Source organism: Coregonus lavaretus (genome assembly GCF_964263955.1).
Source record: "Coregonus lavaretus genome assembly, chromosome: 5".
NCBI lineage: Eukaryota > Metazoa > Chordata > Actinopteri > Salmoniformes > Salmonidae > Coregonus > Coregonus lavaretus.
In genome coordinates, this window is record NC_139992.1 from 59,520,053 (window position 1) to 59,547,678 (window position 27,626).

The window sequence follows — 27,626 nt, forward strand, 5'->3', positions numbered from 1 at the left end:
TTTGTTGTAATTATTGCTATTAATTTTATTGCGAAACTAACATTGAATATTATTATTGGATAGTGTGTGTAGAGCGCTCCATTATTTATTGATGATTGAATGGTGATAACATTGATGGTTTTCGTTGCTGCAGTAAATAAAACAAGCTCTGTCTTGTTATTTACATGCTCCACCCTAGCCAACTGGCCGCAAGATGGCGCTATTATTCCTTTTACAGCGTTTGTCATCTTACGTCCGACTTTAACGTGCTCAGCCGGCAATACACTCGTGTCCCCCCATTGATCGGCTCTTCCATAAAACATCCTATATTCAGGCTGCAAAGGCATCGGTTTCCTCCTTAACTCGATTTCAAGGAAAATTCCACCCTAAAACTATATTTTGGTATGTTTCATTAGTCCATTGTTTATACAGTCCCAAAATGTTTTGCATGTCAGCATCATATGCATCATACCGGCTGCATTGTGTGAGTTATATCTGAACTTGATTGCTGACATGCAAAACATTTTGGGACTGTATAAAGACAGTACAGCATATTTTTTGCCACCGATGATACATTCAATCGAGTTAAGGAGGATACCGGATCCTTTGCAGACAGAATGGAGGATGTTTTAAGTACGAACCGGTCCATGGGAGACATAAGGGTATTGCTGGCGGAGCAGTTAAAGTTGGATGTAAGATGACAAACGACATAAAAACTACAATCTTGATAGCTCCGCCCCTGATATTTCGAACCTGTGTTTTCATATAACCTGCTCTTTCACTATATATGTTATTAACGTATGTCATAAAAATAGCGAATTTCCTCACTACACGCAAATACAAGCGTTTCTGCATCTCACCGGTAGAAACGGGCCATCTACATTTCCTGGTTGTAAGCAAACCACAATAGCCAGAATTCCTAGAGATGTTCAGGGCGTGGTACCGCCGGTCGAGGTGGATCCGTTTAAGAATGGGTGTCAACAAGTAGCTAACGTTACTCACTGGACCAGCCACTTGTTCATAGAACATCAGCTTGCAAATAGCTATTTATTTTTGTGTGGACAACAACTTTAAAGTTTAGTCATGGTGTGGTGCTCAGTACCTGGATGTGCAAACTATTGTACGTGCAAGCATAGGCTGCTGGGGTAACATTTAATCAGTTACCTTACTAAGAAGTCGGGCAGAGAATGTAGCTTACTTAGCTAGCTAGCGAACTATGTTTGTTTATCTAAACCAAAATCTAGATAGCTAGCTTTCGTAATATGGTCGCTAGACATTCCAAAGCAAATCAATGTAATTAGCGAGCTGCTATCTGGCGACGTGATTTGTGACTTTGCAAGCTAACTTTAGCTACTTTAGGTTACGTTACCTATAGCCTACCACAGTGTTTCCCAATCCTGGTCCTCGAGTACTACCAACAGTACACATTTTTCTTGTATCCCTGGACAAAACGACATTCTGCTCATTTTCTCATTATGAAACATTTGATCTCATTAAAGTTTTCTGTTCCCAAAACCAAGAATCTGTTACGCACAGAGTGGACTAAGTTTGATAGACTTTAACCTTTGCCAAAGTTTCTAAAAAGTGCTTTGTTCCGGAGTGCAAGGGTGAATTGAGTTATTGCATACCAACACTTCAGAGTAGGCGTTCCCTAACGGAAATATGCAAATAATGCTAGAACGCACCAATAGGATCTCGCTAGCTCGTGATTGGCTCTGCCCACCTCCTTGCTTATTCTGCCCACTATGATTAATTTGCTCTCGTTGGAAACGACAGGTTTAGTTGTATTCAGTGGTGGAAAAAGTACCCAATTGTCACACTTGAGTAAAAGTAAAGATAACTTAATAGAAAATGACCCAGTAAAATACTACTTGAGTAAAAGTCTAAAAGTATTTGGTTTTAAATATACTTAAGTATCGAAAGTAAATGTAATTTCAAAAATAAACTTAAGTGTCAAAGTCAAAGTATAAATAATTTCAAATTTCATATATACATTTTTTGGATAGCCAGAGGCGCACTCCAACACTCAGACATCATTTACAAAAGAAGCATTTGTGTTTAGTGAGTCCGCCAAATCAGAGGTAGTAGGGATAAAGTAATCCTTCTTCCCCCACCCCCCCATAAAAAAAAAAGTGCTTGTGCCACTGGCTATCATAAGTTGAATGCACCAATTTGTAAGTCGCTCTGGATAAGAGCGTCTGCTAAATGATGTAAATGTAAATGTAAATGGATGAGCAGGGATGTTCTCTTGATAGGTGTGTGAATTTGACAATGTTCATGTCCTGCTAAGCATTCAAAATGTAACAAGTACTTTTGGGTGTCAGGGAAAATGTATGGAGTAAAAAGTACATTTATCTTTAGGAATATAGTGAAGTAAAAGTAAAAGTTGTCAAAAATAGAAACCCCAAAAAATTACTTAAGTAGTACCTTATAGTATTTTTACTTAAGTACTTTATACCACTGGTTGTATTTACATTGACATTTTAGTCATTTAGCAGACGCTCTTATCCAGAGCGACTTACAGTTTCAGTGAGTGCATACATTTTCCATACTGGCCCCCCGTGGGAATCAAACCCACAACCCTGGCGTTGCAAGCGCCATGCTCTACCAACTGAGCCCTATTCAGTTATTTATCCGAGGACCTCGTTAAACAACCTCGTTAAACAAGGTAGTGTAGCGGCTACACCTTTTCCGTCACAATTGGAACATCAAAACCATTTCACTATAAAAATTACTGTTTTTTGTTTATTGCAAAACGTTTTTGAATGGTCAACCCTGTGGTCTGTCTAGTCTAGATATCTCTCCGGTTCCTTGCAAGACATATGACTAACACCAGAGGGAGGCATTGCTTATAGGCCAAGTAGATTTATGAGACATTTATTGAGAGGTTTCCAAGTTTGAGGACACCCAGGCCAGTAGCTAGGTTTCCAAACAATTGACGACAGATTTTCATGCGAATATTCAAAAATGTGCATAAAGAAAATATGTGAATTTTCTCACCAGTGGTGTTTCCACCAAACTAATTTATTGCGGATATAAATCAGTGCGTGATGACAGTGCACACAACATTTACTTTTTCGCTTAAGTGTACCGAATAAAAATCAAAAGGTCAATGTGTTTCCATCGCATTTTCAACTCTATGGATAGTTTTGTCACAAATACTGTTGCGTTACATAGCAAATGTGCCTACTCTGGTCTTGTCGAACGAACAAATTATCTGTCGGCATTGATCAAATTGTACCGAAACTTCCTGTTTCCATCACAGCTGTCATGAAATGTAGGTATGATGAAAAGGCATGGTATGTATGATTATTATGGGCATAAAAACTGTGGGTGGAAACATGGTTAATGTTCCGGGTTCCAATAACTTTAACTACACTTCTCAATATGTTATTGTCTGGGTTTTATCACGTCTATGATCAAGTCAATGAGTTTATCGGACTTCCTATAGTGATCAGAGTCAAATTAGGCAACACGGATCAACAATTAGGCAACAGTTTGGCTTATGGAGCAACAACCATGACTCAATAGAATTTAAGTTACCACAATATTACCTACCATATTTGGTAGTTTATTGCTAGTCTACAATCTGCATAGGCAACTACTTGGAAAGCACATGATATAATTCCAAATAAATACAAATACCCCAATCACGTTGAGATACTTCATAGGAAATTAATAGAATGAACATGGAGGGAAAGGATATTAATAACATTCTACAGAACATATATTATGGGCACTTTTAACATATAAGTGGATCAAATATAATGTTATTGTTGTTAAATATGCATAGCCATCAGTCATAGTCTATGCCTTTAAGAAGTAGCCTACAAGATAAGGTTTCTGTTTTTAGCTCTCACCACTCATCATTAAAAATAGCGGAGAGGGTGTGAGAGAGTGCGATAGCAGCATAGCCTCGCCGCCCTCTATGGCAATTTGGTGGCCGGAGAAGGCTGCATGAGCCCCGGAACATGTATTTCGCTCATGTCCTCATCCGGGACTGACTCAACTTTAGGATACTTTGACAGCATCGTGGCTCCTTCCAAGCGTGTTCACCAAGTGTATTATTTTTTTTTAATTGTATTTTTATGTTTAAAAAAAATGTTACATAGACTATAAAGTTATTTTGATTCCATATCTGAATAGATGTATTGCCAGTCAATGTATCTTTATGAAACGTGTTTACGAAGTAACGTTACTCAACTATTTGTGAATTCCTCTGGGAAGCACAGGTGTTACAAATGTGCGGATTCAATACAAACGAAGGCAAAAATTTGTTTTGGATAGAAACAACACAGGAAGAGGTATTGAAGACGGATGTAACTCCATGACCAATGTTGCGCTCGGTAACGAACGGTTTGCCCACTCATTTGTGATTTGACAAATGTTGCTCCCAACATTGTGACAGTAGTACTTTCCTCGAGACGTGCTTTGAATTTATTTTCTACGTTCAACGAATTGGACCAGTAGCCTAATTATCGGGCAGAAACCAAGACATGGGGACTCAGGGCACGGGACGAAAAAGAAATCCCAATAAGGACAGGTCGACGGCCGAGGATGATGCCCTTAATCTCATAGCAAGAGAGGTACGTCTTTTAGATGAGAACTATACGAAAGATACTTTGCACTTCCATGCAACTTCCACTACTCTGTATTTGTATAATTTCACCCTCATCTTGTTCCCTTCCTTTCACCCAGCGGCAGGAATATATATTTTGGCTTTATTGACACAATGTGCGCACGAGGAAATAAAGTATAGCCTACACTGCACCCCAAAAGTGAACATTTCCTCCTCATACTACATTGGTTTGCTTTTCTCTAGCAGTCTAGCCAAATTATTGGTTTGTAAATTCACAGTTCAGGGTTGCCTTGGGTACACATTTAAAAGTGCCTGTCCAGTCCCAGACGTGCCCAACATAAAGAACAAATTGTGTGTATTAATGACTAATTCATTGGCTAACTCATAACTATAGTTTTAATCCTACTTTATGTGCACAAAAGCACTGAGATGTATAAATTCCCTTTGATGAATGTAGACTAGGCTACATGTTCTAGGAGCAGGTGGCAATGATCACACCTATCCTATTTGTGGCCATGTTTAATGCAAAATGAAAGTGAAATAAGAAGGTAGTGCTACATGTGCTAACCTCCAAGAATCCCTTCCCAGTATGGTTTAGTCTTGGCAGCAGTGACATGCGGTCATATGCTGTTGGTTCTCTGACAGGTGCTGAAGTCATGTTGTGACTGGCTCACTCACTCTTCCTGGTGGACCCGCAATTCAAGTCTCTTTGTTAAATTCAAAAGAAACCGGATCCCGCACACTGGTGATCTTGATGCTTCACAGATTAAACCCTGATGAAGGTCTATTGAGACCAACACGTTGGTAATAGATCCATTAGATCTGTGGAGCATCAAGATCTCTAGTGTGCTGGAATTTCTTTTCAATTTAACAGAACATTTTCTCTGTGCACGGTAATAGGGTAGGTGTGCGATCTACAGGCCTACGTTTTTTTAATCAGTCCCTGTGTTGTCATATCTCAACTCTTTGTTAATTTTAAATGTACATTTTTATTTCTTAAAGACATGCTCCGGGACTTTGCCGAATTGTGCTAAACTATGTCAGTATTTTTTTAAACCTCCCGCTTTGGGCTGGATGTGTCAATGTGTAGTTTGTGCATGCATAATCTATGAGCAGAATTACTGTTTTACCTCAATTAGCCACGAAATCACATGCACGGAAGCAGAGTTACAGCATTACCTGTAAACCAATGTTATCCTATGGCAGAAACTCAGATGTGTCAAACTATATGAACCGCCGAGCGCAGCTAGAATAATCACCCAACATCGGGCACTGATGTTGGGTGATTAGGCCTAGCTCGCAGTCTGCGTTCCAATTCATCCCAAAGGTGTTCGATGGGGTTGAGGTCAGGGCTCTGTGCAGGCCAGTCAAGTCCTTCCACACCGATCTCGACAAACCATTTTCTGTATGTACCTCGCTTTGTGCACGGGGGCATTGTCATGCTGAAACAGGAAAGGGCCTTCCCCAAACTGTTGCCACAAAGTTGGAAGCACAGAATCGTCTAGAATGTAATTGTATGCTGTAGCGTTAAGATTTCCCTTCACTGGAACTAAGGGGCCTAGCCTGAACCATGAAAAACAGCCCCAGACCATTATTCCTCCTCCACCAAACTTTACAGTTGGCACTATACATTCGGACAGGTAGCGTTCTCCTGGCATCCGCCAAACCCAGATTTGTCCGTCGGACTGCCAAATGGTGAAGGGTGATTTATCACTCCAGAGAACGCGTTCCCACTGCTCCAGAGTCCAATGGCGGCAGGCTTTACACCACTCCAGCCGATGCTTGGCATTGCGCATGGTGATCTTAGGCTTGTGTGCGGCTGCTCGGCCATGGAAAACCATTTCATGAAGCTCCCGATTAACAGTTATTGTGCTGACGTTGCTTCCAGTGGCAGTTTGGAACTCGGTAGTGAGTGTTGCAACCAAGGACAGACTATTTGTTTGCGCTTCAGCACTCGGCGGTCCCGTTCTGTGAGCTTGTGTGGCCTACCACTTCGCGGCTGAGCCGTTGTTGTGCCTAGAATTTTCCATTTCACAATAACAGCACTTACAGTTGACCAGGGCAGCTCTAAAAGGGGAGAAATTTGACTAACTATCACTGTGCCACGTTGAATGTCACTGAGTTCTTCAGTAAGGCCATTCTACTGCCAATGTCTGTCTGGAGGTTGCATGGCTGTGTGCTCGATTTTATACACCTTTCAGCAACGGGTGTGGCTGAAATAGCCGAATCCACTAATTTGAAGGGGTGTCCACATACTTTTGGATATGTAGTGTATTAACTTTTCTTCCCTGGAGAAGTCACAATCATGTGATCAGTTCCAATGAAGTTGCACCATAGACATTAACCTTTTACATGTACCAACAAACGGGTGTGATCATTCTATAGTGGTCCCTGCAGCGTACGCTCAAACCGGTGTGCTTAGAACGCTGATTTAGAACGTCCAGTTTCGATTGACGCAGCAGTCAGCATTTGAGCTAGCCACACTGTTTTTTCACAAACATTTTGCACAAACACAGTTCTTACAAAGTTATGTCCTGAATGTGAGCAGTTTATTTTTGGATGCAATGTTCAGACATTCACAGAAGTAGTGACAGCATACACAATCCTCCAAACCGGAAAATGTAGGCTACGTTAGTCCTAGCGCTAACTGAGGAAAGATTGACGTAACACAAGCGGTCATATTTAGAGAACTCTCGGCTGACAGAAACCACAATATGAATTACTATTTATAGTTCATCACATCACGGGTGAGCTGAACATTGATAGAAATAATTGAGTAAAACACTTTCTAGAAATCGAAAGTAATCCGACGATAGGTAGTTTGTGCGCGCCGTCATGTTTGTTTTTTCACGTCGACCAAAGATAATAAGAGGAGACAAAATAAGTTGGTCTGTTTGCAGTATGCAAGTGGAAGGGGGTATGTCGTCTACGATCATTCATTTCCGGAAGTTTATTCGAAAGATGAGTGAACCATTATAACATCTTTGGTCTGACAGACGTTTACGTGACACCCAGAATGCATTGTATAATGTCAACAAACATGGCGCCACACATAGCTGGCAAATAGCTTAGCATTAGCGCATTATAATCAGTACAACCTTCAAAAAAGTATTTTACACACATCATAGGTGTTCATTACAATCTAGGCAATAATCGGAATGCATTATTTGTCACCAGTATTTGAAAACGTGAATAAAACTTTAAGTACGTTATGCTCCATGCATATGCTACAGTAGAAACGACAACACGATATACAGCAAATAAGGCACTTACTTTGATAGGAACGCACACATGTCTAAAGTTATTATTTGTAAGGAAAACAACAATGCAGCAATGTGAGCTCTAGCCAGAAAATGTGCCAGTTCGTGCAAGACTGCGCAAATGTCTGCATACTTGATGTGTGGGAAAAATGTGGAAGGGCTCTCCTCGAAGAGGGAAGTTTGTCCGGCTCAGTAAAGCCTCAAACATAAATTGGCTGCAACACTAAAATGCTACTTATATGTGAATTAATGAGGAGGTAGAACACACCTCAATTCAAACTGTTGTTAGAAAATACAACTTGTTAGAGAATAATTTGAACTTGACAAGTTGAAACATAGCCTGTAGATAATTAGCAGGCAGCACGTGTTAACTGTCCTGTTGCGTAACAATCACATTTTGGAACAGTGAGTGCATTCTGACATCACGTGCATAAAACAACTCACGCTGGGGCGACCGTTAGAGATATTTGGAACTCACATGTGAAAAGGTTAAAACCAGTAGATAGTGATTAGCGCTGACGTCATCCACGTATTCCTATGGAAAACTCCCGGTGGCGCATGAAGCAGGAAGTATTTTAATTTGAAGGGAGCCATTTTGCTGAATGACACCAAAAAATCGCTAAGGATCATGGTCAAAGTGGCCGTAACTAGTAAAGGATCATGGTCAATGTAGTCGTTTTCATCCTGCCTGAGAGAGTCAACCGGAACCTCCTCATAGCCTGCCGACCCGTGATTGGTCTCTCTCAGCACGTGGTCCTGTGTAACGACAAATGTAGTTGTCAGAATGGATCACTATTTAATTAAATATCTCAATTTGTAGCAAACTTCAAAATAATTCACAGTGGGGGATCGAACTTGATCATAATAAACTAATTTTAGAGGCCAAAACATCCGTACATTTTTTGGGGGTTTGGCCGTTTTGGCGATCGTCATTTACGTAGGCATTCTAGGGCAGACCAGCGCTTTTGGCACCGTTACGTTGGCACCGTTGGGTTGCACAGTGAAAGAAGGGGACCACTTTTGGCTCGTGAGCGCCACTTTAAGAACTACTGACTTACACTGCATTGGCTACAGGATTTCATGAAGTGTGATGCCTCATGCCACTCATTTGTGAGGTGAAAGGGCACTGCTTTCACATTTCAACTATAAACTCTGGGTCTTCGAGACCTCCCTGTTTGAAGTGTGAAGAACACAGGCTGAATGTAGCACTTGAAATGCAGTCCCATATGGTGACTTCCTGAGAGTGCCAACACACAATCTTTATAGTTCTTGTTGTTAAACAGTCATATCATGCTGTACAAGCCAATCATATTGAGTCACTGTCTTACAGGTAATACAGCTCAGGCAGTTTTTTTAGAAGTACATAATAATAATAATAATAATAAGCCATTTAGCAGACACTTTTATCCAAAGCGACTTACAGTCATGCGTGCATACATTTTTTGTGTATGGGTGGTCCCGGGGATCGAACCCACTACCTTGGCGTTACAAGCGCTGTGCTCTACCAGCTGAGCTACAGAGGACCACATGTCTAGAGGGTGTACTTTACTTTACCAGTGTGCTTCCAGGGTAGGAACACCACTGTTGAATGGAAGGAAGTGCAGTCTGTTCAGACTCATACCGGATGTTGCATTACATTTGCATATCACCTCACACACAGACTCTCACTGGTGACTGTTGCTTCATCATTACCCTTGCCAAGTCGGTAGCAGTTGGCTATTTGAATGTTATCATTTTCTGGTATCAAGTTAGCAGACTGCTATTTACTTTACAGGCTGGGGGTATTTGTCTGGGGTTACACTTTCCTGCAGTTTAGTCATTGTTGCTTGCTGTAGACCATGTGCAGTGGGCAGAACATGCTGTAGTTGGTGATGTCTGCTAGTCGGTTTTAGGGTTTGATAAGGACAGTTTGTCAAGGGGCAGTTCCCCACAGCTGCCCTTGCACATTTCCTGAGTGGTTAAACAATCTTTGTCAGTGGACAGTTTGCTGTTGTCATAGAAAGGTAGCTTGCTGTAGCTTCAGGACAGTTAATTTTAAAGGCAGTATACTGTAACTGCTATACACAGACAGTAGAGAAATACTGTGCCTTTAAGGGCAGGCTGGGTCGAGTCCCACAATGGCAGTATGGTATGTCAGTCCTGATGAGCAGGCCAATTCTGCAACACAGACTTTAAAAATAGAAAGCCCCTTAAAGATCAGCTGTTACTGCACCCTGTGTTCAGATTGCGTCTGTCGCGGGGGGTGGGGGTCCAATGGCGCATGCCGATAGTTAACTGGTCCACATGAAATGGCCACTCCATGGAAAAGGCATGGCAAATGACTCTTCGGTAATGGAGCCTTTTTAAGTGCAGGCTTCGAGGCATCAGTAGCTTGAGCTGTTGTGGTGGTTCAACTGTATCTTGTTTCTATACGGGTTGTTGTGCAGAGCAGTATTAGGCTCAGGAAAAGTTAAAATGTATGGTTATAATATAATGTGTATCCTTTACTTAGTATGGACAAGGGAGAGGAGACCACACAGTAGGAAGGAATGTTCTGGCTCAGGAAGCTTGCACACTTGTAATTCTGTACTTTTTGCCAATCTTTTCTTTACAATGTCAAACACTTTTATATAATAATTCAAACAAGGATTTCTGGCACGTCACCATAATGAATCTAGCCAAGGTAAAAGTTCTTAGAATATTTTGAAATGCGTTTAATTCAATGGTGCATTTGAAAGATTAACCATGGCTCTAAGGCTGCATCAATCCAACTTTTCACGTTATTCTTATAAACTAACACCAAGAGGCAGTTGATCTGAATTAAACTTATATTTGTATGCCATTAATGATAGGGATCTTATGGCTACACCAGAGTTACTCATATTAACCATTCAAAACGTATCCACATGAACATTAGTGGTGGGGGAAAATTTGATACAGTTACATATCGGGATATAAATTGACGATATATCGTAGTTGGCTGTACCTGCACCAAAACGCTAGTATTTTTCCTTCATAACTTGTTCTCCATCTTATTTTTAATAAGAGAGACGATTTGTTTTCAGCACTTTTATTTCCATGACTGATCAAAACTCACTATTGTCCCTCGGCAGCAGACATGGTGAGCAATATGTTTGGAACATCAAATCACAATAAAATCACAGTATAGAGTCACTACATATAGAATCATGAGAATCACAATACATATCGTATCGGCACCTAAGTATCATGATATCGTAACGTGAGGTCCCTGGCAATTCTCTGTACCAATTGTGCGCTGCCTCATGGGTCTCCCGGTCGCGGCCGGCTGCGACACAGCCTGGGATCGAACCGATGCAGAGCCTTAGACCGCTGCGCCACTCGGGAGGCCCCAGCCTGTAAAACTGACATAGCAACCTTGGTTAGACATCAAATGCTAACCTAATTTGATTTGTTTCCAGTGTTCAGACCCTGAATTGAATGTCCTAAATGAGGGATTTTAGCAAAAGTTAAAATTAGTCACATTGTGACCTTGTTTTTATCTGTCTGTATAGGTGTCTTACATTCTGCAGTTGGAGTTAAATAGTGAAAAGTGTGAACACGAAAGCATGTATATTGAGTACCTGTCCTCCTACTGGATTATGTCTGTAGAGGGTGAAAGCTTTACAGTGGTTGAGGTTGATTGACCGCAGCAGTCCCCACACTCTACTGGGGATGTCTTTCTCAGTGATGGTGAGGGAAGATAACCTTTCTCTGGGTTTGAATGGTGTTAAAATAAGTTCCCATTCGTCCTGCTGCACCCGCGTGACACTTTCTTTACAAACCGGCATGTCTTGGATTGCGGTATCTTCTTTGCTGGATTAGGCTACCATTCACGAGAGTGGTGGACGGGCATCCTCAGGGCAGGGCATCCTCCCACCTTGCCAAGTACCTCAACTACACAATGATTTTATCCACAGAGTTGAGCGCAGACCACAGTTTTTTTTTTATGAACCTCCAACTGAGTCTCAATGCAGTCGATACTTTAACAATTTGAATTCTTAAAACCATACTGTGTACCAGTGGAGGCTCCTCAGATGAGAAAGGGGAGGACCATCATCCTCAGTGAATAAAAAAAAAACATTAATAAAGGTGTCCTTTTTAGATAAAACTATACTAAATATATATGTCACCAAATAATTGATTAAAACACACTGTCTACAGTAGGTCTACAGTAGCCTCAACAGCACTCTCTGGGGTAGCACCATGGTGTAGCCGGAGGACAGCTAGTTTCTTTCATCCTCTGGGTACATTGACTTCAATACAAAACCTAGGAGGCTCATGGTTCTTACCCCCTTCCATAGACTTACACAGTAATTATGATAACTTCCGGAGGACATCCTCCAACCTATTAGAGCTCTAGCAGTATGAACTGTCGACCCAGTCAAAGGATCAGAGAATGAATCTTGTACTGAAAGCTAAAGCTAGCTAGCGCTGCAGTGCATACAATGTGGTGAGTAGACTCAAAGAGAGAGAAAAACAATAGTTGAACAGTTTTGAACAAATTCATTTCTTCAAAAATGAAGGAGAAGCGAGAGGGAGAGCTAGTTGTATTTTTTTTCACTTACCTAGCTAGGGAATGCAGCTAGCTAGTTTAGCTTCCTCAAACACCCGGCTCAAACAGAGAGCGATGCTATGATAGCTAGCTTGCTATGGCTATCCAACACTGGAACTCTTCCAAGTCAAGGTAAGCTTTTGGTTTTATTCGTTTATTGCCTCCGGGGCCCGCCGGTGTAACTGCTAAACTGCTTGCTGTACTCTGTACTGCATGATTGTAGCGGGTTTATTAATGCATAAGTTCTAGTAGCTAGCTAAGTTGAATATGACGTTAGCTAATATGGTGACAATGATGTAGGCTCTGTGTAGAGGTTAGCGGTTATGGTATGAAGGTTTGGCTTGGAAAGGTTTTTTTCACCTGTTCACAGACAGCTTTTGACAGCTTTTGTATTGTACTCTGAAGTCCACAAGCGAAGGGAAAAGGTGAGAGGAGGAGAGCACATAGATAGATGCGAGAAGGAATTATACAACGAGCAAATGATCATGCTGTTTGTATGTGGCTACTATGAAAGTGAACTGTGCGGTCATCAGGGGTGTATTCATTCCACTGATTCTGTTGAAAAATGTTTCTTAAATGGAAGCAAACGGAACAAAACAGGGATACCTGCATTTGTCCAATAGACACTCACATTTACTAAAATGTTTCTCTCGACCAGTGCACCTACGTTGTAAACCTTAATTCGTAGGCTAGATTGTAGCAACCTCATGATGGGTATAGATATTTGTATCATGTAGTAGCCTAAACCTATCGATGTTACATTGAGCTGAGTGAATGGAATATGAATGACAGTCATCCAATATGCTGTAATAGAAATAAGGCCATGCTCATAAAAAAAATGGTCCTCCCTCATCTTAAATGTCACCGACCGCCACTGCCATGTACCTATGCTTGTCCTGTTGTTGCATGCCTTTCTTTGTTTGCTGAAATCCATACTTTTTAATAAAACGTGAATCAAATACAACACTGACTGTTTCCTCATTGCTGTTGCTCTAAGATGGCAACTTAGCGTGAATGTGCATGTGCCAATTGAATCTCAACAAGGAAAGTTTTATTAAAAAGTATGGATTTCAGCAAAGAAAGGCACTCAACAACAGTGCCTTTCTTTGACGTATTGACTGCATAGTGACTCGGAGTCGGAGGTTAATAAAAAAAACTCTACTCTGCTCTCAACATCCGTGGATGAAATCCTCGTGGAATTGAGGTACTTGGCAATCTCCCGCCAGTCTCGCATTATCTGTAGAGGATTCTGTTGACATTGGTGTGTGTTGTCTCAGTGCGGTCGGGAGACAACGTAAGCCGTGGATTAAGTTGCCAGGTCGGCGTTAGGTGACAGACCAAGGGGGAGTAGAGAATCAAGGGAGAATCAAGTGTTTAGAGGATTAGTCTGGGACTCTGAAGCAAGGAGGGGCACAACCCCCATCTTCCTTAATGTCACTGTCATCAATGGGACAGGCCAGATAGTTGGCACATTTGAAAGTCCTAAACACACGTGCGTACGCAGTCACGCACACAGGCACAAACATAAACACAGATAAATGCAGAGATTCATTTTAAAACTGCATACATACAGACATCTAGGCTACATTGTGTCACAGAGACACAAATGCATGCATGCACCAATTACAAGTAGGCCATGTTTCTAAACTACTTGATTATAAAAAATGTATAAAAAAATTTAATGGAACAATGAGCTGTAATTTCACTCCTGTTTCAACTTCAGCATTTCCAAATCCATTAGCTCAGCTAAAAAGTATGCCAAATAAAGAAGCAAACTGAGGTTTACACAAACATGCAGATGCAAACATTAATTCTCTAAACATTTCCTCCATATTTCTTCATATGTTTAGACATGGACGAGTGGGTTCGGTTAGCCTAGCCAGCTCTGACCTCCAAAAAGGGACGTTTCCATAAAAGGATGTGGAGGCACTGTGCTTTTGCCTTCTCTTGATGACATCACACACAGGGCCCGTAGAGATAGTTATCACACGCCTTCCTGTTTATTCACTTCTAAACCCAGGGAGCACTGTTCATTGGTCAAAATATGTGCATGCTTGATTGGTTGGTAAGAAGGAAGAAAGGACATGTCAAGAATTGACAGTAGGGGAGGGTGGGGTAAGTTGAGACACCCTTGTTTCTAAGAAACCTTACCCAAAATTAGCTTACCAAATATATTTAGGAAGATCAGGTCATCATTTCATGGAGTCTGTGAAGCAAGAAACCACATGGAAAAGGTGGTAAGCAAGTTAGGTACAAAAAACTGATTTTCACCAAGTCATGATGCAAAGTATATAATTTTAAGATTGTTCTATACATCAGTTGGGGTCTCTATAAGCTTCAATATAGTTGAATCCTAGCATGAAAGTGCATCCTTGTAGCTCTGTGGGCTTATATAGTCAATGTTTGCCTTGGTGTAAGTTGAGGTATTGGCCATGGGGTAAGTTGAGCCAATGGCAAGATGAGCAAATTAAAGTGTTTTCTTCCCAGGCGTAATGCTAATGCGAGGCATTATGGCTGGGATATGAGATAACAACAGGGCCTGGCCTATGTTAAAAGTGTAAAAGTAAAAAGTGATTTTTTTTTTGTAAAGGTGTTACGTTACAGCCTTATTCTAAAATGTATTCAATCGTTTTTTCCCCCCTCATCACTACCCCATGATGACAAAGCAAAACAGGTTTTTAGATATGTTTGCAAATGTATAAAAAAAAAAAAACTGATATCACATTTACGTAAGTATTCGGACCCTTTACTCAGTACTATGTTGAAGCACCTTTTGCAGCGATTACAACCTCGAGTCTTCTTGGGTATGATGCTACAAGCTTGGCACACCTGTATTTTGGGAGTTTCACCCATTCTTCTCTGCAGATCCTCTCAAGCTCTGTCAGGTTGGATGGGGAGCGTCGCTGCACAGTTATTTTCAGGTCTCCAGAGATGTTCGATCGGGTTCAAGTCTGGGTTCTGGCTGGGCCACTCAAGGACATTCAGAGACTTGTTCCGAAGCCACTCCTGCGTTGTCTTGGCTGTGCGCTTAGGGTTGTTGTCCTGTTGGAAGGTGAACCTTCGCCCCAGTCTGAGGTCCTGAGCGCTCTGGAGCAGGTTTTTATCAAGGATCTCTCTGTACTTTGCACCGTTCATCTTACCCTCGATCCTGACTACTCTCCCAGTCCCTGCCGCTGAAAAACATCCCCACAGCATGATGCTGCCACCACCATGCTTCACCGTAGGGATGGTGCCAGGTTTCCTCCAGACCAGGTGATGCTTGACATTCAGGCCAAAGAGTTCAATCTTGATTTCATCAGACCAGAGAATCTTGTTTCTCATGTTCTGAGAGTCCTTTAGGTGCCTTTGGCAAACTTTAAGCGGGCTGTCGTGCCTTTTACAGAGGAGTGACTTCCGTCTGGCCACTCTACCATAAAGGCCTGATTGGTGGAGTGCTGCAGAGATGGTTGTCCTTCTGGAAGGTTCTCCCATCTCCACAGAGGAACTCTGGAGCTTTGTCAGAGTGACCATCGAGTTCTTGGTCACCTCCCAGACCAAGGCCCTTCTCCCCCGATTGCTCAGTTTGGCCGGGCGGCCAGCTCGAGGAAGAGTCTTGGTGGTTCCAAAGTTCTTCCATTTAAGAATGATGGAAGCTACTGTGTTCTTGGAGACCTTCAATGCTGCAGAAATGTTTACCCTTCTCCAGATCTGTGTCTCGACACAATCCTGTCTCGGAGCTCTACGGGCAATTCCTTCGACCTCATGGCTTGGTTTTTGCTCTGACATGCACTGTCAACTTTGGGACCTTTTATATAGACAGGTGTGTGCCTTTCCAAATCATGTCCAATCAATTGAATTTACCACAGGTGGACTCCAAGTTGTAGAAACAGCTCAAGGATGATCAATGGAAACAGGTTGCACCTGAGCTCAATTTCGAGTCTCATAGCAAAGGGTCTGAATACTTATGTAAATAAGGTTCTGTATTTTATTTGTAATAAATTTGCAAAAATTTCAAAAACCTTTCGCTTTGTAAAGATGGGGTATTGTGTGTAGATTGAGGAAATGTTTTTATTTAATCCATTTTAGAATAAGGCTGTAATGTAACAATGTGTAAGAAGTCAAGGGGTCTGAATACTTTCCGAATGCACTGTATATTTGACATTTGTATTTTTAAAGCATAATTGAGAAATTATGAATAGAAGTTGGAATATTTGTGACATTTTGGCCTTAACCAGGCCTCTTTTAAGGCTCCATAATGTTTCATATGTAGGTGCTACAAAGCAAAACAATTGGCATCATATGAAGCTTTACCGCTTGCTCTGTAATATGAGTAGTATTTTGATTTCAATAACAATTTTCTTATATTAACTTATGAACATTGAACAATTTAAACATGAATATTGAGAATATTATTTTTTTGATTTGGCAAATGTTTAAATATATTGCTGAACATAATGTACTCTACGGGCATATCAAAGTTTGAGTGGGATCTCTGCTACTTTTAGCGTTATGATCCAATTTGTAAGCATTAACAACAGAGTGAATGTGAAAATAGATTCAAAATGGTCTCCCTCTGCTGGTAATTTGTAGTATGTGTAATTATACAAGTAGGAGGGAGGCTGGGATTGCAGGGCCGGCTCCAGCCTTTTGCAGGGCCGGCTCCAGCCTTTAGTAGCCCCCCTCTTGATGGTGGAGAGAAATGTACATTTTAAAGTTAATCGCCTTGGGGCGTAGACAGGAGCGTAGTTTGCGGGGGGTTCATGCCCCCCCCCCCCCCCCCAGTGAAAATATACTCTACGGGCATATCAAATTTCCAGAGCGGGATCTCTGCTAGATTTATACTTTTTAAGTAAATGCCTGCAGTCAACATCAAGTGTGCAATACGTTAGGAGATAAAGCAGATTGCGTTCTTCATTTCTCCTGTCACAGTATTTTTAATGAAGAAGCTTACTGGCAGTTTGTCAGAGACTGTATAAAATGTTTGCATGTGCTCGTTTGCATTTAGTTGGCATTCGCTATGGGGTTTTACGTGTACACTGAAAACATATATAAACGCAACATGGAAAGTGTTGGTCCCATGTTTCATGAGCTGAAATAAGATACTAGACATTTTCCATACGCACAAAAAGCTTATTTCTCTCAAATTTTGTGAACAAATTTGTTTACATCCCTGTTAGTGTGCATTTCTTCTTTGCCAAGATAATCCATCCACCTGACAGGTGTGGCTTATCAAGAAGCTGATTAAACAGCATGATCATTACAAAGGTGCACCTTGTGCTGGGACAATGAAAGGCCACTCTAAAAGATGCAGTTTTGTCACACAACACAATGCCACAGAAGTTTTCAGGGAGCGTGCAATTGGCATGCAGACTGCAGGGATGTCCACCAGAGCTTTTGCCAGAGAATTGAATGTTATTTTCTCTACCATAAGCCACCTTCAACGTCGTTTTAGAGAATTTGGCAGTACGTCCAACCGGCTTCATAACCACAGACCACGTGTGGGCAAGAGGTTTGCTGATGTCAACGTTGTGAACAGAGTGCCCCATGGTGGCGGTGGGGTTATGGTATGGGCAGGCAAAGCTACAGACAACGAACACAATTGCATTTTATCGATGGCAATTTGAATGCACAGAGATACCATGACGAGATCCTGAGGCCCATTGTGAGGCCCAGATGCATATCTATATTCCCAGTCGTGAAATCCATAGATACATCCTTATATGAACTGTAACTCAGTAAAATCTTTGACATTTTTGCGTTAATAATATTTTTGTTCAGTATACTTGTTACCATTGCTAATCTTCGGATTAGCGGCTCAGTGGGTTCTGAAAATGGCACCCCTTCAGTGCCGTTATTACCGGATATCCCGGGATGGCACAAGGTCGGTATGAAGGTACTATATGACAATCTGGATTCCACCCAAGCCTAAAGTCAGTCATCAAGTTTGCTGATGACACAACAGTGGTAGGCCTGATTACCAACAACGGTGAGACATCCTACAGGGAGGAGGTGCGAGCCCTGGCGGAGTGGTGCCATGAAAATAACTTCTCCCTCAACGTCAACAAAACGAAGCAGCTGATCATGGACTACAGAAGACCGCACGCAGAGAGAGCACGCCCCCATCCACATCGACGGGGCCGCAGTGGGTCTAAAGCTTCAAGTTCCTTGGCGTGCAGATCACTAACAACCTGAAATGGTCCCTTCACACAGACAGCGTGGTGAAGAAGGCGCAACAGCGCCTATTCAACCTCAGGAGGCTGAAGAAATTTGGTTAAAGTTGATTAAATTGTTTTTTTGTCTCATCAATCTACACACAATACCCAATGATGACAAATTGAAAACAGGTTTTTACAAATGTTTGCAAATGTATAAAACATTTTTTACGTAAGTATTCAAACCCTTTGCTATGTGACTCGAAATTGAGCTCAGGTGCATCCTGTTTCCATTGATCATCCTTGATGTTTCTACAACTTGATTGGACTCCACCTGTGGTAAATTCAATTGATTGGACATGATTTGGAAAGGCACACACTTGTCTATATAAGGTCCCACAGTTGACAGTGCATATCAGAGCAATAACCAAGCCATGAGGTCAAAGGAATTGTCTGTAGATCTCCGAGACAGGATTGTGTCGAGGCACAGATCTGGGGAAGGGTACCAAAAAATTTCTGCAGCATTGAAGGTCCCCAAGAACAGTGGCCTCCATCATTCCTAAATGGAAGACGTTTGGAACCACCAAAATCATTCCTTGTGCTGGCCGCCCGGCCAAACTGAGCAATCGGGGGAGAAGGGCCTTGGTCAGGGAGGTGACCAAAAACCCGATGGTCACTCTGACTGCAGCACTCCACCAATCAGGCCTTTATGGTAGAGTGGCCAGACGGAAACCACTCCTCAAAAAAAGGACTCTCAGACCTTGAGAAACAAGATTCTCTGGTCTGATGAAACCAAGATTGAACTCTTTGGCCTGAATGCCAAGCATCACGTCTGGAGGAAACCTGGCACCATCCCTACGGTGAAGCATGGTGGTGGCAGCATCATGCTGTGGGGATGTTTTTCAGCGGCAGGGACTGGGAAACTAGTCAGGATCGAGGGAAAGATGAAGTACAGAGAGATCCTTGATGATGATCTGCTCCAGAGCGCTCAGGACCTCAGACTGGGGCGAAGGTTCACCTTCCAACTGGACAATGACCCTAAGCACACAGCCAAGACAATGCAGGAGTGGCTTCAGGACATGTCTCTGAATGTCCTTGAGTGGCCCAGCCAGAGCCCGGACTTGAACCTGATACAACATCTCTGGAGAGACCTGAAAGTAGCTGTGCAGTGACACTCCCCATCCAACCTGACAGAGCTTGAGAGGATCTGCAGAGAAGAATGGGAGAAACACCCCAAATACAGTTGTGCCAAGCTTGTAGCGTCATACCCAAGAAGACTCCAGGCTGTAATCGCTGCCAAATGTGCAGTAAAGGGTATGAATACTTTTATGTAAATATATTTTTTAAACCTAATATTGTGCAAGCCATTTGAGCATTTGAATGCTGAAGGTGCCTCGCAGATGTGCAAGATCAGGAACAGGCCGCCTACCCCGCGTTGGTTAGCGTGCGAAGCTGAGCAGAGTGCTCAGTTTGGTTAGGCTACTGATATTTATTTTATTTTAAACCTGTTTTTGCTTTGTTATTATGGGGTACTGTGTGTAGACTGATGATAAAAATAAATCCAGGGGTTTGAATACTTTCCAAATGCACTGTATTAATATTCCGGTCTGTTCTGATATTTCTTAATTTTTCTGGATTATGTGTGTTTTTCATATTTTTTTTTATTGCTAGGTATTGCTGCACAGTTGAAGCTAGAAACACAAGCATTTCGCTGCACCAGCGATAGCATCTGCAAATCTGTGTACATAACCAATAAACTTTGATTTGATTTGAAATGTTGCAGTTTTAGAACACATTTCCTGCCATTCTACTCATTTTGCCATGGTTTTGAGATACATTTTTGCAGTTTTAAAGCACATTTCCTGCAATTCTACACATTTTGTAATGACTTATGCCATGTTAATATGATATCTGAGTGAGAACGACTAACAAAATCAATGGGGGCTCTCTGGAGGTCAGGTGCCCTGCACAGGTGCCCTGTGTGCCGGTCGGTATTCGGCCATGATTACTACAAGTTCAGATAGCTGGCTAGACTAACTACCAATCAAAATAATGTTAGGTGACATGGCTAATTGAGTGATTGTCAGTGACTGAAAAACTATTATTTCGAAATTGCACTTGGTGTTTCCTACTATTCTTACTCTCAATAGTAAGTTGAGACCCCGACTACAAATGTCAAATATATGTCAACAATCCTTGCTCCAAAGGACCATTTAATGGATTCAATGTTCAAGGTCACATTGTCAGTTGCCTTGGTGATAAGCCTGTTTTTCTGGTAAGTGGAATGCATTTCTGTCTTGTTTTGTTATTTTAATAAGCACGCTTCTCTCCATCAAGTTGCACAAAACAAATTATAAGAAGAAGCAAAGCACCAGTGAGGGGAAAGCCTATAACTGGACAATGTCACGGATCATCCCACCCCTCCTAAAATCATATTTCCTCTTATGTCCCTTTATGCATCTCTAACCTTGGGTTCCCCAATATCAGACACAGTGCCTTCAGAAAGTATTCACACCCCTTGAAGTGGAATAGTGGAATAATGTTTCTCAACATTTGTGCAAATTAATTCAAAATATAAAGCTGAAATGTCTTGAGTCAATAGGTATTCAACCCCTTTAAGGCAAGCCTAAATACGTTCAGGAGTAAACATTTTGCATGGACTCACTCTGTGTGCAATAATGGTGTTTAACATGATTTTTGAATGACTACTTCATCTCTGTACCCCCCACACACAATTATCTGTAAGGTCCCTCAGTTGAGCAGTGAATTTCAAACACAGATTCAACCACAAAGACCAGGGAGGCTTTCCAATGACTCGCAAAGAAGGGCACCTATTGGTAGATGGGTAAAAATGTTTTTAAAAAGCAGACCTTGAATATCCCTTTGAGCATGGTGAAGTTATTAATTAAACTTTGGATGGTGTATCAATACACCCAGTCACTACAAAGATACAGGCGTCCTTCCTAACTCAGTTGCTGGAGAGGAAGGAAACCACTCAGGAGAAAATTGAGGATGGATCAACAACATTGTACTTACTTCACAATACTAACCTAATTGACAGAGTGAAAAGACAGAAGCCCTTACAGAATAAAAATATTCCAAAACATGCATCCTGTTTGCAATAAGGAACTAATGTAAAATGGCAAAACATTTGGAAAATAAATTAACTTAGTCCTGAATACAAAGCGTTATGTTTGGGGGCAAATCCAACACAACACTGAGTACCTCTGTGCACAGTTGCACACTACAGCACTGTGCACAGTTGCACACTACAGCACTGTGCACAGTGATTACAGTGAGGAAAACAAAAATGCCCCCCAAAAATCCACTCTCAAATTGCTTCCTCTTACCAATCTCCTGTTTTTCCACCATAGCTTTTAGTACCACGTTTGAGTAACTTCCTGTGTGGATTGATACTAATGCTTTGGCGACTTACCCCAACATCGGTTAAAATCAATCAAATCAAATTTGATTTGTCACATGCTTCGTGTAGATAGACTAACAGTGAAATGCTTACTTACGATTCCTTTTCCACCAATGCAGAGTTAAAGATAAATATAAAATAAAAAATAGAAATAGTTGCACAAGGAATAAATACACAGTGAATAATGAATAACAATAACAAGTAAAAATAGCATGGCTATATACAGGGAGTACCAGTACCAAATCGATGTGCAGGGGTATGAGGTAGCTATGTACATATAGGTAGGGGTAAAGCGACTAGGCAACAGGATAGATAATAGACAGTAGCAGCAGCATGTGTGTTGGGGTGTCAGTGTAAGTATTTGTGAGTGTGCTGGTAGAGTCCAGCATGTGTGCATAGTCAGTGCAAGAGTTGGTGTGCAAAAAAGGGTAAATGCAGGTAATCCGTGTAGCCATTTCATTAGCTATTTAGCAGTCCTTTTTAGCAGTCCCCCCACTACTTTGGTTCTGAAATTACCATCGCCCACTAATTAACTTTTCATTTTTGCAGATTAAGTGTTTGAGCTATATGCCAATGAACATATAGTACAACTTTGGATTTCACCCCCATCTCAAAATTGAATGCTTTTGACCGTTTTTGAAGTTTTTAGTGAGATTCTTTTCTCCTCCCGCTTTGGCCATGAGTGTGACTAGTAAAAGTTATTCCTCGTTATGAAATTATCAACTTTACCCTGTATATCTAAAAATGTCCATATACTATGATTGTTTAAAGTAAAACTACCAAACCTATTGCTGATGGTGAACCTGAACAATCAAAATAAAATCTATTGTAAGCCCCGTTCAGCAGGTATAGCCAGATGAGAGTTGTATCTGGTAGCTTACTTTTATTCCGGTAAAACACAATTTTCAACAGCGTATAGATAACATTAACCTAGCAAATTATACTGAACAACAATATAAATGCAACATGCAACAATTTCAACGACTTACAGCTCATAAGGAAATCAGTCAATTGAAATGGTAACACATGGTCTGCGGTTGTGAGGCTGGTTGGACGTACTGCCAAATTCTCTAAAACGACGTTGGAGGCGGCTTATGGTAGATAAATGAACATTCAATTATCTGGCAACAGCTCTGGTGGACATTCCTGCAGTCATCATGCCAATTGCACGCTCCCTCAACTTGAGACATCTGTGGCATTGTGTTGTGTGACAAAACTGCACATTTTAGAGTTGCTGTTTTGTCCCCAGCAAAAGGTGCACCTGTATAATGATCATGCTGTTTAATCATCTTCTTGATATGCCACACCTGTCAGGTGGATGGATTACATTGGCAAAGGAGAAATGCTCACTAACAGGGATGTAAACAAATTCATGCAAAGAATTTGAGAGAAATACACTTTTTGTGCATAAGGAACATTTCTGGGATCTTTTATTTCAGCTCATGAAACATGGGACCAACACTTTACATGTTGCGTTTATATTTTTGTTCAGTTGTCAATAAACTAATAAAGCCTAATATTGCGCAAGCCATTTTAGCATTTGAATGCTTAAGGTGCCTCGCAGATGTGCAAGATCAGGAACAGGCCGCCTACCCTGCGTCGGTCAGTGCGCGAAGCTGGGCAGAGTGCGCAGTTTGACTAGGCTACTGATATTCCTTAGGGTTGTTCTACAAGTCATTTTGCATGCTGATCAATGACTGTCAACATAGTTATTTGCTTAGTTTGACACTGAAGGAGAGGATGCATCAGTTATTTTAATAAAATAGTTTTTTTCGGAAGGTAGAAAAAGTAATATGAGCGATTTCGTAACGTTTGAATAGATTTTCTGATCAATGCATGCTACATTTGGATCGGTTTGGGGTCCGTGGACCAATGTAGTCGTATTTTAAACATTTGAATTGGGACCGATGTGTATCTGTGAATCGTTACATCCCTAGTGGTCTTTGACAATTTTTGAGGGCCTTCCTCTGACACCGCCTGGTACAGAGGTCCTGGTTGTAGGGAGTGTTGCAATATAAACCGCTACTGCCTTAAATCTAATGCCACTCTGTCTTTCCTCCCTACCCTGAAATGAAAGGCCAGACTGAATTATGTAGTTTCTCCTCCTGGACAACAGGGAGGCCCGTACTGTGTGAACCAATGAGAAACATCTGGACAACCTTCCCAGAACTATTTTTAGCTTGGTGATGCTCGCCTTGGTTGCAGTACCTTCCGCAGTAGCCGCAACTGCTTTTCTGCCAAATACTAACATGCCAGCTTCATGTTACGACTCTGTATTATACCACGCATTGAAGAATTTTCCAAAATAAGCTCCATTGTCTGCGGGTGAATGTGCTATCAAATTGGGAAAACAGGTGAGCTATTTTTGTAAGCACAGTCTTGTGACCATGCTTGGATGCCAGAGCACACTTCAGTGTTCCACTGAACCTCATCAAAATACATCAAAAACTTTCACTGCTGTCTAGTTTTGTAAATTGCACTGGACTATTTCACAGATTGAATTACACTGCCCCCTTGACGGAAGCCTGAAGCCTACTATTTAATTTACCCTGGTGCACTCGCGCACACAGTTTCTGACTAGTTCTTCTGAAGAGCTGAGAAAGCGGCAGCTGGTGTGTGTGTGTGTGTGGTAAGGCCTCGGGTGACACGTTCTGTCATTGAAGATCAGGGGGGCAGCTGACAGTTTATTTTCCGTTTCCTCTGACCCATGGGCCTGTACAGAACTTTTGCACATTCTATCCTATCCTACCCTAGACCAGGCCTAACCATCATAATACCAGCCATGCCTAACTATTAGGCTGATCGGCATGCTGTTCATGTTCAACAATGCATGTGTCAAGTGGGTTCCGCTACAAAGCTCTTTTCTCATCCACAGAATGAATTATTTGACCGTGACGAAACCATGTGAGATAATCGTTTTTTAAACCTCTGCGCTCAGGGACTGGCACTTTGTTTTGGATGTCCCAGAATCCAATTGTGTTGTGTACCCTGGCTCTGTTTGTCCAGGCAGGCTGGCTCTCTTACCTGTCCACGTCCCTACGCAGCCATATTTTGGTCATTTAAAAAGGTTAGCTTGTCAAAACAAGGAGTTGTTTTAGCCAATATTGCTCCTTGTCTGGGTGTGACACCGTCTCTTGGTTAGTGTCTGGTATAGAACCTTGAGTCACTATGTCTGTGGGCATAGAATAGGCTGGGACTTGGCTCTACTGGGCAGCTATTGCTAGGTCATCGCTAGTGCCTGCTCAGCGCCCACAACCTGTTGGAAAGCAACAGAGCTTGTGCAAGTTTGTAGCATTACCAGTACATCTATACTTGGTAATCAATGTTATATTATAGACAACCGTGTCGGAGCAGTGTTTCAGCCTCTGTGGGTCTTACAAATAGGCCCTAAAGCAGGTTATAATTATACTCTTGACTGTGCCAATCAAGATACTCTGCTGCTTGAATCCATTTTGTGGTTTGACCTCATTTTCCAAGTTATTTTAACCTCCACTTAATCGAATATCGGAGTCGTTTCTGTGTCCTCCCTTTGTCCAGTCTGTCAGCGCCCTCTCCCTTTAAAATGCCCGGACATGTTGGTAGGCTGGCAGTCAGGGTGGAGGGGCTTGGGAGTGAGCCTCACTGGGGACACAGGCCAGACTGGCATTCAACTGTGGTGGCACTGAGACCTGCGATAAGGGCTCTGCACTCCCTGAGAACGGTCAGCGACGGGATCAGAGTGACGGGACCCAGGTCAACACCCCTGCCCCTAGAACCAGATGCAAGGCACTGAAGGCAGCAGGGCCTCATTTGAGAGCCATGGTGTCTTCTGGTTTTGCTGATCCTCCTTGGCACTCTAGTATTGATTTGGTGTGGGGTCACCCACCACCAGGTTATTAATTGTTGATCAAAGTTAAGAATTAAACCTAGTTATCAACGAACCTACCAGGTACAACCCTAAATCCGTAAACATGGGTACCCTCATAGATATCATCCTGACTAACTTACCCTCTAAATACACCTCCGCTGTCTTCAACCAGGATATCAGCTACCACTGCCTTATTGCCTGCGTCCGTAACGGGTCCGCGGTCAAACGACCACCCCTCATCACTGTCAAACGCTCCCTAAAACACTTTAGCGAGCAGGCCTTCCTAATTGACCTGGCCCAGGTATCCTGGATGGATATAGATCTCATTCCGTCAGTAAAGGATGCCTGGTTGTCCTTTAAAAGTAATTTCCTCTCAATCTTAAATAAACATGCCCCATTCAAAAAATACAGAACTAAGAACAGATATAGCCCCTGGTTCTCCTCAGACTTCACTGCCCTTGACCAGCACAAAAACATCCTGTGGCGTACTGCATTAGCATCAAATAGCCCCCGCGATATGCAACTTTTCAGGGAAGTTAGGAACCAATATACACAAGCAGTTAGGAAAACAAAGGCTAACTTTTTCAAACAGAAATTTGCATCCTGTAGCACTAACTCCAAAAAGTTTTGGGACACTGTAAAGTCCATGGAGAATAAGAGCACTTCCTCCCAGCTGCCCACTGCACTGAGGCTAGGAAACACTATCACCACCGATAAATCTACAATAATCGAGAATTTCAACAAGCATTTTGCTACGGCTGGCCATGCGTTCCACCTGGCTACCACTACCCCGGCCAACAGCTCTGCACCCTCCGCTGCAACTTGCCCATGCCCCCTCCGCTTCTCCTTCACACAAATTCAGACAGCTGATGTTCTGAAAGAGCTGCACAATCTGGACCCCTACAAATCAGCTGGGCTAGACAATCTGGACCCTTTCTTTCTAAAACTAGCCGCCGAAATTGTCGCAACCCATTACATTACATTTGACATTTTAGTCATTTAGCAGACGCTCTTATCCAGAGCGACTTACAGTTAGTGAGTGCATACATTATTTTTATTTTATTTTACCCACAACCCTGGCGTTGCAAACGCCATGCTCTGAGCCACATCCCTGCCGGCCATTCCCTCCCATACCCTGGACGACGCTGGGCCAATTGTGCGCCGCCCCATGGGTCTCCCAGTCGCGGCCGGCTACGACAGAGCCTGGATTCGAACCAGGATCTCTAGTGGCACAGCTAGTACTGCGATGCAGTGCCTTAGACCACTGCGCCACTCGGGAGACAAACCCCTATTACTACCCTGTTCAACCTCTCTTTCGTAACATCTGAGATCCCCAGAGATTGGAAAGCTGCCGTGGTCATCCCCCTCTTCAAAGGGGGTGACACTCTAGATCCAAACTGTTACAGACCTATATCCATCCTGCCCTGCCTTTCGAAAGTTTTTAACAAACAGATCACCGACCATTTCGAATCCCACCGTACCTTCTCCGCTATGCAATCCGGTTTCCGAGCTGGTCATGGGTGCACTTCAGCCACGCTCAAGGTCATAAACGATATTATAACCGCGATCGATAATAGACAGTACTGTGCAGCCGTCTTCATCGACCTGGCCAAGGCTTTCGACTCTGTCAACCACCGCATTCTTATTGGCAGGCTAAATAGCCTTGGTTTCTCAAATGACTGCCTCGCCTGGTTCACCAACTACTTCTCAGATAGAGTTCAATGTGTCAAATCGGAGGGCCTGTTGTCTGGACCTATGGCAGTCTCTATGGGGGTGCCACAGGGATCAATTCTTGGGCCGACTCTTTTCTCCGTGTATATCAATGATGTCGCTCTTGCTGCTGGTGACTCTCAG

At 42.3% G+C, this 27,626-nt stretch overlaps 1 protein-coding gene across 8 annotated transcripts in view; it reads left to right on the forward strand.

Moving 5' to 3' along the window:
• Positions 1-3,837: 3,837 nt before the first annotated feature.
• lrrfip1a (leucine rich repeat (in FLII) interacting protein 1a) overlaps positions 3,838-27,626 on the forward strand; it is an 89,595-nt gene continuing 65,806 nt past the window's right edge. For 7 of the 8 annotated variants that reach the window (XM_084162377.1, XM_084162378.1, XM_084162374.1 and 4 more), the window contains exon 1: positions 3,980-4,565. In XM_084162377.1, the coding sequence (XP_084018503.1) occupies positions 4,476-4,565 (90 nt within the window). In that variant the 5' untranslated portion in view covers positions 3,980-4,475. Of the gene's footprint in view, positions 4,566-27,626 lie in introns of all 8 variants that reach the window. The other variant, XM_084162371.1, reaches the window with a different exon arrangement.